We start from the raw sequence: 17,622 nt of genomic DNA, 5'->3' as shown, positions 1-17,622 counted from the left end.
CTTCTCCCCAGCCTTCGCATTCATTTGTTTATTCAGTCAGTCAGGCACTCAACAAATATTTATTCAACACTTACAATTGTACTTTGTCAAATCTAAGATGCCATCAGTTGTAAGGTGAGCCATTATTTTGTTTGTTTGTTTGTTTGTTTGTTTGTTTGCTTTTTAGGGCCACACCCACAGCATATGGAGGTTCCCAGGCTAGGGGTCTAATCAGAGCTACAGCTGCTGGCCTACACCACAGCCACAGCAAACGGGATCCGAGCTGCATCTGCGACCTACACCACAGCTCACGGCAATGCCAGATCCTTAACCCCCTGAGCAAGGCCAGGGATCAAACCTGTGTCCTCATGGATGCTAGTCAGATTCTTTAACAGCTGAGCCACGACGGGAACTCCCAGCCATTATTTTATAAACTGCTGCAGAAGCGAACAGTTCTGCCGAGTAAACTATGACTCAAGAAAAATGTTAAGAAGCTGATTTCAGAAATGCTAAAATGTGGGAAGAAAATGTGCATTTTCTGCTTGGTGCTGAAAAAACGGCATATCCTTCCTGGTGCCCCCCACCCCATGCTGTGTGTGTCTCTAGGTGTTGGTGTGCAGTGATTTCATAGACAGAGTTCACCCTCAAGTGACTTCTCCTTACAGGGATCCCAAGGTCCCCGTGGAGACACTGGACCCCCAGGTCCCCCAGGTCCCCCGGTGAGTTCCCCGGGACAACATCGGAGTGTCCCCCCCCCCAACACACCAGGGTTCCTTAGTGCCCAGAACTGGTCAGGGCACACACCAGGTGTTCAGGGGATGCACGTGGAGAGGGAGGTAGAAGAGGATCTTGGCTGTGTCTCGGGTTTTGGGGGGACATTCACTGGGGTTCTGATGAGATCTTGTCTGCCCATCTCTCCTGGCCTTTCTCTTTCTCTTTTTCAAAACTACTTTGACTATTTTATCTTTGGTCTGACCACTTCTGCCTCTCCCGGTCTCTGAGCCTTTCTGTCTCTTTTCCCATATGTCTCTCTCTGTCTTTGACTGTCCTCCTGGTCCTGTCTGTATCGCTCCCTCCACTTTCTCCCCTCCGCGCTCTCCACCCCCCACGCCCATGTCTCTCTCCCTGTATCTTCCTCCTGTGTCTCTGCTCTCGCTCCTGCATCTCCACCTCTGCCCAGGGTCCCTCTGCGGAGCTGCACGGGCTGCGCCGGCGCCGACGCTCGGTGCCAGTGCTGGGCCCCGGGGTCCCAGAGGGCGGCCTGGAGGAGGTGCTGGCCTCGCTCACCTCGCTGAGCTTGGAGCTGGAGCAGCTGCGGCGCCCTCCGGGCACGGCTGAGCGCCCCGGCCTTGTGTGCAGCGAGCTGCACCGCAACCATCCGCACCTGCCCGATGGTGAGATTCCGCCCCTCCCCCACACGGCGGGCGGGGAGCCCTGGGATCAGCACCAGCTCATGGGCCCCTCGCCTGGCTCTGCGGCAGGGGAATACTGGATTGACCCCAACCAGGGCTGCGCTCGGGACGCGATCAGGGTTTTCTGCAACTTCACTGCGGGAGGAGAGACCTGCCTCCATCCGGACAAGAAGTTTGAGACCGTGAGTACCTCTAGGGTGGGAGAGGAGTTGGGGGAGGGGTGGGGGAGGGGCGTTGATGGACGAAGGACTGGAACTCTGGAAACTATCTCATTCAAACCCAGCTCCCACCGCCAACTTACTGCAGGCATTGTCTTTTTATCATTACTTCAACCAGCATCCATTGAGCACCTACTGTATGCCAAGTCTTGGACGTGCTCGGGCTACAGCAGAGAATCTAAAAGAAAAAACAAAACAAAACCTTTGCTTTGCTTTTATGGAGTTCATTTTCTATGGGGAAAGACATAAGAAAATCTAACAAAGAAATCAGTAATGATAGTGAACCTTTAAAAAGTAGGTATGTGTGCCAGGCTACATGAACTTACTGAGTCCTGACCATCAAGTGGCAATTCTATTATCATGTCTAAATTACATAACCAAAAGGAACTCTACTCACTATTTTGTAATAACCTATAAGGGAAAAGAATCTGAAAAAAAGGATATATATATATATATATATATATATATATATATAACAGAATCCCTTTGCTGTACACCTGGAACTAACACAACATTGTAAGTCAACTATACTTCAATTTAAAAAGATAATAGGGGAGTTCCCGTCGTGGCGCAGTGGTTAACGAATCCGACTAGGAACCATGAGGTTGCGGGTTCGGTCCCTGCCCTTGCTCAGTGGGTTAAGGATCCGGTGTTGCCGTGAGCTGTGGTGTAGGTTGCAGACGCGGCTCGGATCCCGCGTTGCTGTGGCTCTGGTGTAGGCCGGTGGCTACAGCTCCGATTCAACCCCTAGCCTGGGAACCTCCGTATGCCGCGGAAACGGCCCAAGAAATAGCAACAACAACAACAACAACAAAAAGACAAAAGACAAAAAAATAAATAAATAAATAAAATAAAATATTAAAAAAAAATAAAATAAAAAGATAATAGGGAGTTCCTATTGTGGCTCAGCGGGTTAAGAACCTGACTAGTATCCATAAGGATGCAGGTTTGATCCCTGGCCTGGCTTAGTGGGTTAAGGATGCGGCACTGCTGTGAGCTGTTGTGTAGGCTGCAGATGAAGCTTGGATCCTGAGTTGGATGCAGCTCCGATTCAACCCCTGGCTTGGGAACTTCCATATGCTTCATGTGTGGCCCTAAAAAGCAAAAATAAATAAATTAAATAAATAAACAAACAATAAGTCTTTATCATCCCCCAGATAGGGAAACTGAGGCGCAGAGAGGGACGAGATTACCCATGACAGCCTGGCTCTTGTCCCAGTCCTTTACCAACGATATATACAATCTCCTAATCTGCTATCTTATAGGCCGCATGGGCTCACTGCCCTGCAGGCTATGGACTGGGAGGTGGGACCTCAGAATTTCTGAGATTTTTCCATCAGGGAGCCCTGAGCCTAACAGCCTCTGACGCCAGGCACCAGGCTTAGCTGTGGAGGGCAGTGGGTGAGCAGTACCACCTCTGGACCTCAGACTGCTCGGGTTGGAATCCAGATCTGTGACCTCAGTTTTCCCACCTGTAAAATGGGGTCCAAGAGAGTATCGACCTCTGGAGTTCCTGTTGTGGCTCAGTGGGTTACGAACTTGACCAGAGTCCATGAGAATGCAGGTTCGACCCCTGGTCTTGCTCAGTGGGTTAAGGATCTGGTGTTACCATGAGCTGTGGTGTGGGTAGCAGACATGGCTCGGATCCCACGTTCCTGTGCCTGTGGCATAGGTCTGCAGCTGCAGCTCTGATTCGACCCCTGGCCTGGGAACCTCCATGTGCCAGGGGTGTGGCCCTAAAAAACAAAAATGAAAAAAAAAGTATCGACCTCATGGAGTACTTGTGCCATCAAGGTACCAATGCACATATCAGGAGACATTGATTAAACACTGAGTTTACGCGGTGCCGTGTTAATACCACAGACAAAACGTAGTGAGCACAGACTTGCAAAATTGTGTAATAATGTTCTTACTTATTATTATTTTTGACTGGTCAGAACCCTGGTTTAGGGAGGACTCAGATCCTGCCATAATGCAAATTTAGACAAGCTCTCCCCTCCCCAGTTTATAGGGCAGAGGGCAGGACTTGATCTCTAAACAGTTGCTGACACCTGAGGTCTGACCTCTCCCCAGCCTACCTTCCTCCTGGCCAGAGAGAGACTGGGGATGGGCATGAGGAATGTTCTGAGTTTGGTTTCCCCAGACACAGACCCGGAGATGAGGGTTTGACAAGGGCAAGACATTTATTTAGGAGGTAATCCCAGGAGGCGGAAGTGAGAGGGGACCAGGGGAAGCAGCCAGGAAGGGGTGTGTTGTTAAAACATCACCACTGGACACTCAAGGCTCATTTCCCCTGGGCACTTCTGGGAGACAGTGTAGAGCAGGCTCCTTGGAGTTGTCCTCCCTGAGAGGAGAGGGAGCTGGGGCATTGATCCACTAGCTCTTGTCAGTCATTGGCAGAGGCTGCCTCAGAGGGCAGGAGACCCCAACCTCTTAGGTATGTCCTGTGCACTGGCCAAGCCCAGTCCCATAGCCAGAGAACAGCTGAGAATCCCTGATATTGACAGTTGATGGCTTTTGGTGTGGAGAGTTAAATACAGAAAGGGCACAGGGGGACACCTGGGGCATCTGCTGCAGTGACCCTCCCCTCTGTCCCCCAGGTGAAGCTGGCCTCTTGGTCCAGAGAAAAGCCGGGAAACTGGTATAGCACATTCCGTCGAGGGAAGAAGGTAAGTTGGTGGAGGCCAAGGTGGAGATGGTATAAAAATTGGTGGGGGAGGAGTTCCCTTCATGGCTCAGTGGTTAATGATCCCAATTAGGATCCATGAGGATGCAGGTTTGATTCCTGGCCTTGCTCAGTGGGTTAAGGACCTGGTGTTGCTGTGAGCTGTGCTGTAGGTCACAGATGCAGCTCAGATCCTGCGTTGCTGTGGTTGTGGTATAGGCCGGCCTATGTAGCTCCGATTTTACCCCTAGCCTGGGAACTTCCATATGTGACTACAGCCCTAAAAAGAAAATTGGTGGGGGTGTTGCTGTCCTGGCTCAGCAGAAACAAATCTGACTAGTATTCATAAGGATGCAGGTTCGATCCCTGGCCTCACTCAGTGGGTTAAGGATCTGACGTTGCTGTGAGCTGAGGTGTAGGTCATAGATGAGGCTCAAGTCTGGCATTGCTGTGGCTGTGGTGTAGGCCAGCGGCTACAGCTCCAATTGGACCCCAGCCTGGGAACCTCAATATGTTGCAGGTGCAGCCCTTAAAAAAAAAAAAGGACAAAAAAAATTGGCGAAAACCAGCATGGGGAACTTGAAACTGGGGGAGGTGAGATGAACAGGATAGGCTGGCCTCTGCCTTTATAGTGATCACAGGCTGGGGGTGGGTGGGTATGGCAGCATCAGATGTGTGATGAGGGAAGCACAGGGCATGGTGGCAATCCAGGGACAGTGCAGGAAGGATCTGAGGGCTTCCTGGTAGAGGTCACAGCTCAGCTGAGGCCTAAAGAATGAATTGGCTTGCAAGTTTGGGAGAACAAGGAAGAGTGTTCTGGGCAAATGGAACAAAGAATAAACAAAGGCCTCCAGTCAGGTTCCTGACTGGTGTCTGATGAGATTCTGAGTTATGTAAATGGGAAGAAGGGTAGGTTTAAGGGGTGGCATGGAATCTTGGGTTCATATAGGTCTTGCTTACGTAACATATATGTATATTCTAGGCACTGGGAACATAGCAGCAAATAAAACACAGTTCCTGACTTCATGATGTTGCTATTCTACTGGGAATATAACCAAGGAAGCAGACAGACAATAACCAAGGAAACAAAGCTATAATATCCTGTCATGGGATCTCTTGGTCTGGGTTCCCCTAAAACAGACCCTGAGATGAAAACTCAATCACCAGGAGTTTATCAGGGAGGTGATTCCAGAAAACATCAGTCAGGGAACATGAAATGATACAGGGAAGGGAAGGAAGCCGAAAAGGATGCATTACCAAGCCAGTTTTCTTTAGCCAGTGTTAAGTTAATAATATATTTTATTGAGGAGTTCCCGTCATGGCTCAGTGGTTAATGAACCCGATTAGTATCCACGAGGATGCAGGTTCAATCTCTGGGCTCGCTTAGTGGGTTAAGGATCTGGTGTTTCTATGAGCTGTGGGGTAGGTTGCAGATGTGGCTCGGATCCTGCGTTGCTGTGGCTCTGGTGTAGGCCAGCAGCTGTAGTTCTTTTTTTTTTTGGTGCGGGGGCAGTGGTAGTTCTGATTCAACCCCTAGCCTGGGAAACTTCACATGCTGTGGGCCCAGCCCTAAAAAGACAAAATAAATAAATAAATATTTTATTGAACCCAATATATCCAAAATATTGTTATATCAATATAAAGATTATTGAGGTGTTTTAATTTTTTTCCCTAGGAGTTCTTCAGAATCTTGTGCATATTTTATATTTATAGCACCTCATAATTTGGATACTGCATTTCCTTGGAAATACTTAGATTGCATAAAACCTGCATTTGAAAAAGTAGATTGGTGTCCTCAAGTTTTTCCAAACTTAAGTTTTCTGATAACTGGATTGAGGTTCAGTTCTTAGTAATGAGTTAAACTTTAAAAATTTAATTAGGAGTTCCTTTTGTGGCTCAGTGGTTAACGAGCCCAACTAGGATCCATGAGGATGTGGGTTCGATTCCTGGCTTTGCTCAGTGGGTTAAGGATCTGGTGTTGTTGTGAGCTATGGTGTGGGTCACAGACGAGGCTTGGATCTAGCATTGCTGTGGCTGTAGCATAGGCTGGCAGCTGCAGCTCTGATCTGACCCCTAGCCTGGGAACTTCCATATGCCACAGGGGCAGCCCTCAAAAAACAAAACAAAGCAAAACTATACTTCAATTTTTAAAAATGGGTGCCCAAAGTAAAAAAAAAATAATAATAATTAAATAAAGTTTAAAAAATTTTCTTAGTCTCATTGGCCACCTTGCAAGTGCCCAATGGCCACATGTGCCTAGGAGCTTGCAGGAGAACTGGGGGTGGGTGGATGGCTTGTGAAGCTGCCAAAAATGAGGACATGGTAGTAGTTCTGCAGCTTGTGGGAGGTGGGTTCCTTGGAAAGAGTAGAGGTGAAAGGAGCAGCCCCACCTCTTCTTTGTCCCACCCCCAGTTCTCCTACGTGGATGCTGATGGGTCCCCTGTGAGCGTGGTCCAGCTGACCTTCCTGAAGTTGCTGAGTGCCATCGCCCGCCAGAGTTTCACATACTCCTGCCAGAACTCAGCCGCCTGGCTGGATGAAGCTGCAGGCAACTATGGCCACTCCCTCCGTTTCCTGGGGACCAACGGGGAGGAGCTGTCTTTCAACCAGACCGCAGCAGCCACCATCACTGTCCCCTATGATGGCTGCCGGGTAAGGGAGGAGCCGGGGTTTGGGCAGAGTGGGGAGGGGAGGCCGTGACTGCCTGCCCCCTGACTCTACATCCGTGTCTTCCCATGAAATCAGCTCCGCAAGGGACAGACGAAGACCCTCTTGGAGTTCAGCTCTTCCAGAGTGGGGTTTCTGCCCCTGTGGGATGTGGCAGCCATTGACTTTGGCCAGACGAACCAGAAGTTTGGGTTTGAACTGGGCCCTGTCTGCTTTAGCAGCTGAGAGCTTCAGGGGTGGGAGGGATCAATGAGGGAGCTCCAGACGGGGCACATTTGGTGCTGAGGCTTTGAAGCCACCATATTTATCATCTCCTATGACTGTGGAGCCGGGGGAGAATCTGCTCATCACAGTCAAACAGTATTCCTTCTCTATTCCGGGGGTCTGGTGCTGGACTCCCCCTGGCCCAGGAGTCCAGTTTCCCTGCACTGCACCCCAGCTGGCATAACCGTAATCTGACTCTTTCTCCTCTCCATGCTCAGCTCCCTCCTCCTGTGCCCCCCCAACCCCATGCAATGAACTTCTAACCCAGAGCTGTTGAATGCTCCTCCCCCAATGCCTGCCTCCCACCCCAAAGTCGGTGCTCTCAACACCCTTTGGTGCTACCTTCCCCATATAGTTAAGCACTGGATGTCTCCTGATCCCAGGCTGGGACCCCTTCGCTCATTCCTAGTGTCAGGTGGGTTCACAGCAAAGGGACTCAAATCAGACTACAGAGGGAAGTGGGACTTCCCGGGAGTGAGCTGTGTGCTCCCTCTGCTGCCTCAGCCCAACCCTGAATACCGCCTCCCTCCACAGCTCCTCAATTGCATCTTGCCATGCCAGGTGACTTGGGGACCAAGACAGGGGGTGTAAGTCAGGATCCTAATGGTGCTGCCCTATTTATACCTGGGTCTGTATTAAAAAGGGAAAAATCCCCTCTGTTGTATATTTAATCTGCTTCCTCCATAGGGAAGGCTGGGATATGATGAGAGAGATTCTAGTATGATCCCCATCTTCCCCCCATCTGCCCCTGGGCATAGGGCATAATTGGCATCTCGAGTCTGAGAATAAACCAGTGAACTGTGTCCCTGTCTGTGTCTTTCACATGGTGCCATATCTCCCTTAGGGTCTAGCTCTTGTCTCACCTGAGACATTTGCCACCACCTGTCTTAATAATTGCATCTTTTGGTGGGGGTAGTTTTGGGGATGGGGGAACCTAATTACTTTGGAACTCTGTGGAGGCAATGAGCCTTTTAATTAACTTAGGCCCCTAGAGGAAACGTTGGAAAACAGTCAGCTATCCAAGAAAGGAAATTTTTGTGTTTTTTTTTTGTTGTTGTTTTTTCATTTTATAGCCATACCTACAGCATGTGGAAGCTCCCAGACTAGGGGTCAAATCTGAGCTGCAGCTGCCAGCCTACACCACAGCCACAGCAATGCGGGATCTTTAACCCACTGAGCGAGGCCAGGGATGGAACCTGCATCCTCAAGAACACTATGTTGATTCTTAACCAACTGAGCTACAGTGGGAACTCCCAAGAGAGGAAATCTTAAATGTTTCCTTAATAAAAAGAAATGACAAATAATTGACATGATGGAGGTGTTAGCTAATGCTCTGTTGGTAATCATTTTGCAATATCTTAGTGTATCAAATCAACATGTTCTATACCTTAAACATATAGACAATGTTATATGTCTATTATATCTCAATAAAGCTGGGAAAATATTGTGAACATATTAAGAAGACATCAAACTTTGAAAAAGGGAAGTTCCTGTTGTGGCTCGGTGGTTAACAAACCTGACTAGAATCTATGAGGATGTGGGTTCAATCCTTGGCCTTGATCAGTGGGTTGAGGATCCAGTGTTGCTGTGAGCTGTGGTATAGGTCACAGACATGGTTTGGATCCAGCATTGCTGTGTCTGTGGCATAGGCTGGCAGTTACAGCTCTGATTGGACCTGGGAACCTAGCTCTTAGCTAGATACTAGCTAGCCTGGGAAACTCCATATGCCATGGATGTGGCCCTAAAAAGACCAAAAAAAAAAAAAAAAAAAAACCAAAAACCAAAAAACAAAAACCTTAAAAAGGAAATGGGAAATAGCCAGATCTCCTTGTTGACCTTGATTAGTCCTAGAATCGCTGGCTGAGCTGAGGGGTGCCTCAAGAGGTGACATGGAATGTGGTTTTGGTTTGAAAAGGAATGACTGGGTGTCAAAGGTCTGGGTGGCAAGTCAAGGGAATGAATTGAGGGTGAAGAAAATTTGAGTTGACCCTTGGGTGAGTTGGAAGTTAGGGGTTAGAGGCAGGGTAAACTACGTCAAAGTGGATTTAAGATGAGTTGAATTGGAGGTTGGTTTGCAGTGAGTTGAGTCCATTTGGGGATCCATTGAGTTGGAGGTTGGAATGCTGAAAGGTTTGAGTCAAGAGTTTGGTATTGGATATTGGTCAAATTGAATTAGGGTTGATTTAAGAAGTAGGAAGTCCTAAATAGAGGTAAGTAGGGATTACTATGAATATTGAGTGTGGTTTGCCAGTTTGATAAGTCAGAATGGGATCAATTAAGATAAGAGCTGTTTTTTTTTTCTTTCTTGTCTATTGTCTTTTTACAGCCCCACCGCGTCATGTGGAAGTTCCCAGGCTAGGGGTCTAATCGGAGCTGTAGCCACTGTCCTACACCACACAGCCACAGCAATGCAGGATCTAAGCCGAGTCTGCTACCTACACCACAGCTCACAGCAATGCCCATCCTTGACCCACTTAATGAGGCTAGGGATCGAACCCGTGTCCTCATGGATGCTAGTTGAGTTCATTAACCACTGAGCCATGACGGGAACTCTGAGAGTTGGGCTTGAAGTGACTTGAATAGGGGTTAGATATTGGGTTGAGGTTTTTAAAATTTTTTTGGCCATGCCCACGACATGCAGAAGTTTCAGGGCCAGGGATGGAATGCAGGCCACAGCAGTGACCTGAACTGCTGCAATGGCAATGCCAGATCCTTAACCTGATGCACTACAAGGGAACTCCCAAGTTGAGGCTTTTCAAAACAAATTCATTGAGATACAATTCACATACCATATAATTCATCCATTTGAAGTATATACTTAAGTGGGCTTTAGTACATTCACAGACTTCTCCAACCATCACCACAATCAATTTTGCAACATTTTCATCACCTCAGAAAGAAATCCGGTATCCATTAGCAGTCACTCACCATCTCTTCCAAACCTCTTAGTGGTAGGAAACCACTAATCTTTCTGTCTCTGTGGATTTGCCTATTCTGGACAGTTCATATAAATGGAATGATACCATATGTGGCTTTTTGTGTCTGCTTTCTTTCATTTAGCATCCTAATTTCACAGTTTATGTTACAGCATGCATTAGAACTTCATTCCTTTTTTTTTTTTTTTTTTTTTTTTTTTTTGGATTTTTAGGGCCATACTCGTGGGATATGGAAGTTCCCAGGCTGGGGGTAGAATTAGAGCTACAGTTGCCGGCCTACGCTACAGTCATAGCACCACGGGATCCAAACTGTGTCTGTGGCCTACACCACAGCTCACGGCAACCCTGGATCCTTAACCCGCTGAGCGAGGCCAGGGATCGATCCTGCATCCTCATGGATCCTAGTTGGGTTCTCTTACCACTGAGCCATGAAGGGAACTCCTCACTCCTTTTTATAGTTGAAAAAATAATTTACCGAATTTTCTTTATTCATTCATCAGCTGATAGACATTGTTGAGTTGAGCTAGGAGTGGCGAAGGGCTTGTGAGTTAAGTTGAGTCAGGTAGGATTGGGTACGTAGAAGCAGCAGGTTGGAGTTGCTTCCCCAAACCCAGGGCTTATGCTATTATTTTCTGCCACCAAGCGCTCCAGGACCACCTGACCCCTTGTCCTGGATTCCTCCCTTCATTTGATAAATGTTATTAAAGCATCCTAACTCTATGAAGAATGTTGGTGCCCAGAGGTTAATTGATGAGCTCATCCATTTATTCCCTTATTCATTTGTTTAGTTCTCCTGAGTGTTTACTCAGTACCAGGCACTGTTCCAGATGCTGGGGAGAGAAGACAGATGTGATGTCTGCCCTCAGGATCTTACTCTGAGGAAAACAGATTATACACAAATAGCTATATAATCTGACTTCAGGTAGTAGTAATTGCTGAGAAGGAAAATCAAGCAAGTTACATGGAAAGAGAGGGATGGAGTAGGGGGCGGTATTTGAAACAGCTTGGTCAGAAGAGGCTTTGCAGAGGAGCTCATCTTAGAGTAGAGTCCTGAAGGATGTGAGGGAAGATTCAGGTGGAGCCTGTATCCTGCACACAGTGAAGAACCCAGAGACCCTCAAATATCCAAGAGGACTCTTGAGGAAATGGTTTTTCTCTTGGTCACTTCTTCACTGGATGTGTGGCTTTTGCTGATGTCCTCACTCTGGGTGGACATCTAACAACCCAGATGTAGACCTGGGCTTGCCTGCCTTTCAGTTCTCTCAGACATCTTTAACTCAAGAATACAGATGGGGAGTTCCCATCGTGGCTCAGTGGTTAATGAACCCGACTAGCATCCATGAGGACACAGGTTCGATCCTTGACCTCGCTCAGTGTGTTAAGGATCTGGCATTGCTGTGAACTGTGGTGTAGGTTGCAGACAAGGCTTGAATCTGGCATTGCTGTGGCTGTGGTGTAGGCTGGCAGTTGCAGCTGCGATTCAACCCCTAGCCTGGGAACCTCCATATGCCGCCGGAGTGCGGCCCTAAAAAGACAAAAAGAAAAAAGAAAAAAAGAGAACACAGGTGGTAACACCAATGCTGTGTGATATTTCTCTCTTTCTGGGCACACATAATTGAGAACACATCTCCCAGCCTCCCTTGCAGTTAGGTTGGGGCCATGTGGCTGAGTCTTGTCCAACAGGACATAGGTAGCCATAAACCCACCTGTACAGCCCTCCTTGTTCGTTCTCCTCAGTCCATGATGACCTTGGAGGTTATACATAAGATGAGAGTATCATGTGCAGAATGAGAACGGGGACTGCTTCCCTGAGTTACTACAGTTGACCCTTGAACAGCACTGAGGTTAGGGGAGCCAAACTCACACGCAGTCAAAAATCATAATTTGGGGAGTTCCTCTCATAGCTCAGCAGTAACAAACCCAACTAATATCTATGAAGATGCAGGTTTGATCCATGGCCCTGCTCTGTGGGTTAAGGATCAGGCGTTGCCAGGAGCTACAGTGTAGTTTGCAGACTCGGCTCAGATCTGGCATTGCCGTGGCTGTGGTGTAGGCCTCTAGCTGCAGCTCCTATTCAACCCCTAGCCTGGGAACTTCCATATGCCATGTGGCCCTAAAAAAAAAAAAAATCGTGTAACTTTACAGTCAGGCCTCTGTATCTGTGGCTACAAATTCATAGATCCAAACAACCTCAGGTTGTGTAGTACTGTATGTATTTATTGAAAAAAAAATCCACATGGAAGTGGACCTGCACAGTTCAAACTCCTGTTGTTTAGTGGTCAACTGGACCTAGAGGAATGCTGCCAAGAAGACCTCCATTAGATATGACCAAGAAATAACTTGATCGTTTTAAGGCCTTGAGATATTTGAGTTGCTTGTTATAGCAGCTACCACTAATTATCCTGACTAATACAGTGAACAGACCCAGCTTTTACTAGAGGCTGGCATGTCAGCCTGTGTGTGAACCAGGAGGTCTCATTGCAGGACAATCAACAAGTTAAAATTTATTATTGAATATCTTTATCCTCAAAACTGCCCACAACTGTGAATTTGTCACTGGAGGTACGCTCTCCCTGAGTCCAGATTTCCTGCTGTTCTGCTGCATCTTTCCCTCCTTGATACCTCTCATTGACTGCCCTATTCATTCCCTTCCTCCAGGGCTTTCTACTTTTAGATCAAACTTGGCTCACTTTTTTTTTTTTCCCTTTTTGCCTTTTAGGGCTGCGTCAGAGGCATGTGGAGATTCCCAGGCTAGGGGTCTAATTGGAGCTGCAGCTGCAAGCTATGCTACAAACACAGCGATGAAGGATCCGAGCCATGTCTGTGACCTACGCAACAGCTTATGACAATGCTGTAGCCTTAACCCACTGAATGAGGCCAGGGATTGAACTTGCAACCTTATGGTTACTAGTTGGAGTCATTTCTGCTGTGCCACAACGGGAGCTCCTTATCTCACTTTCTTATGAAGAATCCCTCAACCTTTCTTACAGACTGTGTCTTCACACCCACATGATCCATGACGAGTTCGATGGACACAATAATGATAATAATGACCATAGATGGTTTACAAACCAGACACTATTCATCAAATGTTTTCCCTGAATGAATTTACTTATTCCTCATCACAACATTTTTTTGTTTTTGTTTTTGGCCACACCTGAGGCATATGGAAGATCTCTGGCCGCTACAGAGATAGTGCTGGATCCTTAACCTGCTGTGTCACAGTGGGAACTCCATAACCTTTGAGGAAGTTTCTGTTATGACCCCCATTTGGCAGATAAGGGAGCTGAGAAGCAGAGAGGAGGAGTAAATTTCCCAGAGTCTGGAGTTAAAGATTTTGCTAAATAAAAAGCCATAGTCTCCCTGAAGGGAATTATTTCCAGCATAATTTAAAAAATGACATCCAACAACAGCCCAGGGTTTGAATGCAGGATGCAGGTCCACTGGCATCAGCTTTTGCAACTTCAATCCCACACTGGTACAGGTATTTTGGAGGGGAGGAACAATTAATAGTATAATAAGGACTCTTTAATGAGCTAAAAGCTCATTAAAGAATTAGAAACTTGGCCCTGCTAAACTAAAGGGTAATTGACAAAGGCGTTAAGGAGGGAATTCCAGGCTTGCAAGGGCTCGGTTCTGTGTATTTACTGAGTGAGCATCATCAACACCAGCACCCAGGCGGCTGTTGGGAAAACCCCCAGCTGATTTGCATATTCAGCAGCCATAATTAATCACAGTGCTTGTGCTTCATGAGCAATTACTCCCGAGCTGGGGATGGGGCTGGGCAGGGCGGCTGGCACGGCCAGTGTGGGGGCCCTAGCTATGGCTTTAGACAGCGGTTGTGTGGGGCAGGACGGATCAGGGGGGATTTTATATGTACACACAACATTATCCGAGACACAATACGCAGACCAAGGGCCCATGTCATCAGATCCTCATTTTTGTCACCTCCTTTCCTCCCCTGCTGCCACCACAGCTGCAAGTCACATCTTGGACCCACAGGCAGACTGAGAGAGACAGACCCATGTTAGACACACCCCACACCCTCAGTCAGATCCAGATCCGTGGACATACACAACAGGCCACACATAGCTGCATACATCCAGTTTCTGGATATAGACCCGAGACCCCCTCCTCCCCCAAACAACTGGTCTCAAAAACCCACACACAGAGATGGAGCTGCATCTGGAGGGCGATCCCCATTGCCGCACAGAGAATGACCACCTCCTGGAGCCTCCTGGGGCACATGCTAGGAATGCAGAGGGACACACAGCCTCGCACAGAGATATGCCACCAACACATAAGCTGCAGACACAGGCCTGGATTTTTTTTTTTTCTGAGATCAATCCTCCCTCTGCTCACACATCATCCAGTCATGCATTCCTTCAATCAACAAATCTTTATTAAGCACCTAGTGTGTGCCAGGCACTTTTCTAGGCTCCTGGGACCCAGCAGTGGAGAAAACAAAGACCCCCCCCCTACAACACCCTGTGGAGTTAACACTTCGTGGTGCTGACAAGCAGGGAACAGACATATAGGATAGGCCAGGTGGTGCAATGTAGAAAAATAAGACAGAGAGGAAAATTAAAGGGTGTTCTTTGGGATTGGGTGGTCAGGGAAGGCTTCCTGGAGGAGGCATCCCTGAGGTGGAAGCTCAGACAGAGAGAAAGAGGAGGGAGCCATGTGACAGCTCATACAGCCAGGCCAAGAGACACTGAACCATGCAGAAAACACACCTACCCACACCTGGCCGTGCAGAGATCTCATCCCCACAAAGGCCTGCATGGTCTCCTGTGCTGAGTGCCCTTGACACCCGGGCTTCCTTTTGAGAGGGCAGGCCTGAACCCTGAAGGTAACAGTGCAGCACTGGGGAGACAGGAAGCTGAGCAGACAGAAAACCAGACGGACACTGAGAGGTTTTCCTGTCCTTCCTTGATGCTGGGCTCATCTCCTTTATACCTGCTTCCCCCACCCCTGCCCCCTTGGGTGTATTTCTTATTTCGTTTTATTTTGGTGGTGAAAAACCACATAACATAAATTTTACCATCAACCATGTTTAAGTGTACAGTTCAGTTGTGTTAAGTATACTCACATTGCCGTACAGTAGATCTACAGTGTTTCATCTTGCAAAGCAGGAAACTACTCATTGGACAACTCTCCCACCTCAGCCACTGACACCCACTGTCTACTTTCTGTCTCATGAACTTGACTCCTCTAGGGACCTTGTATAAGTGGAATCATGTGGCATTTGTCTTTTTTGTGACTGGCTTATCTCACTGAGGGTAATGTCCTTGAGGTTTATCTACGTTGCAGCAGATGTCTGAATTTCCTTCTTTGTAAAGGCTGAATCATGTTCCACTGCGTGGATGGACCACATTGGGTTTATCCAGCCATCCTTTCAAGGACAATGTGTTGCTTCTGACTCTTGGCTACTGTGAATGATGCTGCTATAAATATGGGAGGTGCAAGAATCTCTTTGAGACCCCACTTTCAATTCTGTGGGATCTATACCCAGAAATGGGATTATTGGATCAAGTTTTATCTCTTTTTAAATAATTGTTTTCAGAGTTCCCATTGTGGCTCAGCAGATTAAGAACTCAACATATTGTGAGTGAGGATATGGGTTCAATCCTTGGCCTCACTCAGTAGGTTAAGGATCAGGAGCTGCTGCAAGCTGTAGCATAGGCTGCAGATGCAGCTCAGATCTGGCATCGCTGCGGTTGTAGCTGCAGACCCAGTTCCACTCCTAGCCTGGGGAAATTCCATATGCTGCAAGTGTGGCCTTAAAAAGAAAAATTTTTTTTCGTCCAGGCATACATGGTGTACATTAAAATGCGCCGGTCTTAAGTGTCCTGTTGGAAGAATTTTGAAAATTGTCTATACCCTAAATAAGACATAAACTGTTTCCAGCACCCAGAGAATTCCTCATGCTCTTCCCATGCTCCCTCTGTCCGAGACACACTCTCTTCTTGGATCCATTCCTAGCATGGCAGAACAAATGAATGACATTTGGAAGGGGTGTGGAGGCAGCGTGGCGTAGCAGTTAGAGACAAGCTACCTGGTCCAAGCTTCAGCTCTTTTGTTACAACAGGTGTAGCCAGAGTTCCTGTTGTGGCTCAGTGGTAACAAACCTGACTAGTATCTATGAGGATGCAGGTTCGATCCCTGGCCTCGTTCTATGGGTTAAGGATCTGGCATTGCCATGAGCTGTGGTGTAGGTTGCAGACGAGACTCAGATCTGGTATTGCTGTGCTGTGGTATAGGCTGGCAGCTGCAGCTCTGATTCAACCCCTGACCCAGGAACTTCTATATGCTGTGGGTGTGGCCCTAGAACAACAACAACAAAAAAACCCAAACAAACAAAAACAGGTGTACATGTCACCCCTCTGAGCCTCAGTCTCTATAGCTATAAAGTGGGGTGAGTAATATACCTACAGTGTTGGGTTGTGTGAGGATTACATTAATTAAAACAGATCACACACAGAACAATGCCCGACATGTGGTAAATACTATAAAAGTCTTGTATTTTAAGTGTTACATAGAGTTCTTGCTGTGGTGCTGTGGGTTAGGAATCTGTGGTCACAGCTGTGGCTTGCGTTCAATCCCTGGCTCAAGAACTTCCATATACCCTGGATTCAGCCAGGGAAAAAAAAGTGTTGCATATATGTATATATGTATATAAAAGAGAGAGAGGGAGAGGGAAAGAGAGAAAGAAACTATTTTATTTTATTTTATTGTCCTTAGGCACGTAGAAGTTCCTGGACCAGGGATCAAACCTGTCCCACAGCAGTAACCAGAGCCACAGCAGTGACAATGCCAGGTCCTCAATCCACTGGGTCACTAGGGAACTCCAAGAGAAAGAAACTTTATAACGAACACTCACATGCCCACTACCCAGGTGAAGACACAAATGATGTTTCCTATACACATTTCTGCCATTACATTCCATTTGCTTCCTCACAGAGGGTAGATGAATGTGGAGAATTAAAAACATTTGTTATGGAGTTCTTTTGTGGTGCAGTGGGTTAAGGATCTGGCATTGTCAAGTGGCTCAGGTTGCTCCTGTGTCATGAGTTCAATTCCTTGCCTTGAAACCTCCACATGCCATGGGCGTGGCCAAAGAAGAAACAACACAAAAAAACTCCACATTTTTAAAATTGGGTAAAATAGACATAAAGTAAAATTTAAACCAATTACCCCCCCCTTTTTTTGGTCTTTTTGTCTTTTTAGGGCCTCACCCACCATATATGGAGGTTCCCAGGCTAGGGGTCTAATCAGAGCTGTAGCCACTGGCCTACACCAGAGCCACAGCAATGCGGGATCTGAGCCGCATATGTGACCACAGCTCACAGCAATGCCGGATCCTTACCCCACTGAGCGAGGCCAGGGATCAAACCTGCAACCTCATGGTTTCTAGTCAAATTCATTTCTGCTGCACCATGATGGGAACTCCCATTTACCCATTTTGTTTTGTTTTGTTT

General features: G+C 47.3%; 1 protein-coding gene across 6 annotated transcripts in view; it reads left to right on the top strand.

The window, feature by feature from the left end:
• Positions 1-8,008, top strand: part of COL5A3 (collagen type V alpha 3 chain) — a 41,685-nt gene extending 33,677 nt beyond the window's left edge. For 3 of the 6 annotated variants that reach the window (XM_021081436.2, XM_085009709.1, XM_085009708.1), the window contains 6 exons: positions 645-698; positions 1,160-1,373; positions 1,461-1,573; positions 4,210-4,278; positions 6,687-6,926; positions 7,020-8,008. In XM_021081436.2, the coding sequence (XP_020937095.2) occupies positions 645-698; positions 1,160-1,373; positions 1,461-1,573; positions 4,210-4,278; positions 6,687-6,926; positions 7,020-7,166 (837 nt within the window). In that variant the 3' untranslated portion in view covers positions 7,167-8,008. 6 annotated transcript variants of the gene reach the window in all.
• The last annotated feature ends 9,614 nt before the right edge of the window (positions 8,009-17,622 follow it).

Source organism: Sus scrofa, chromosome 2, assembly GCF_054392235.1.
Source record: "Sus scrofa isolate SSC_HxYL_T2T_F1_AM1 chromosome 2, Sscrofa_HxYL_maternal_Yorkshire_Landrace_v2.0, whole genome shotgun sequence".
NCBI lineage: Eukaryota > Metazoa > Chordata > Mammalia > Artiodactyla > Suidae > Sus > Sus scrofa.
This window is presented reverse-complemented; position numbering and strand designations above follow the sequence as displayed.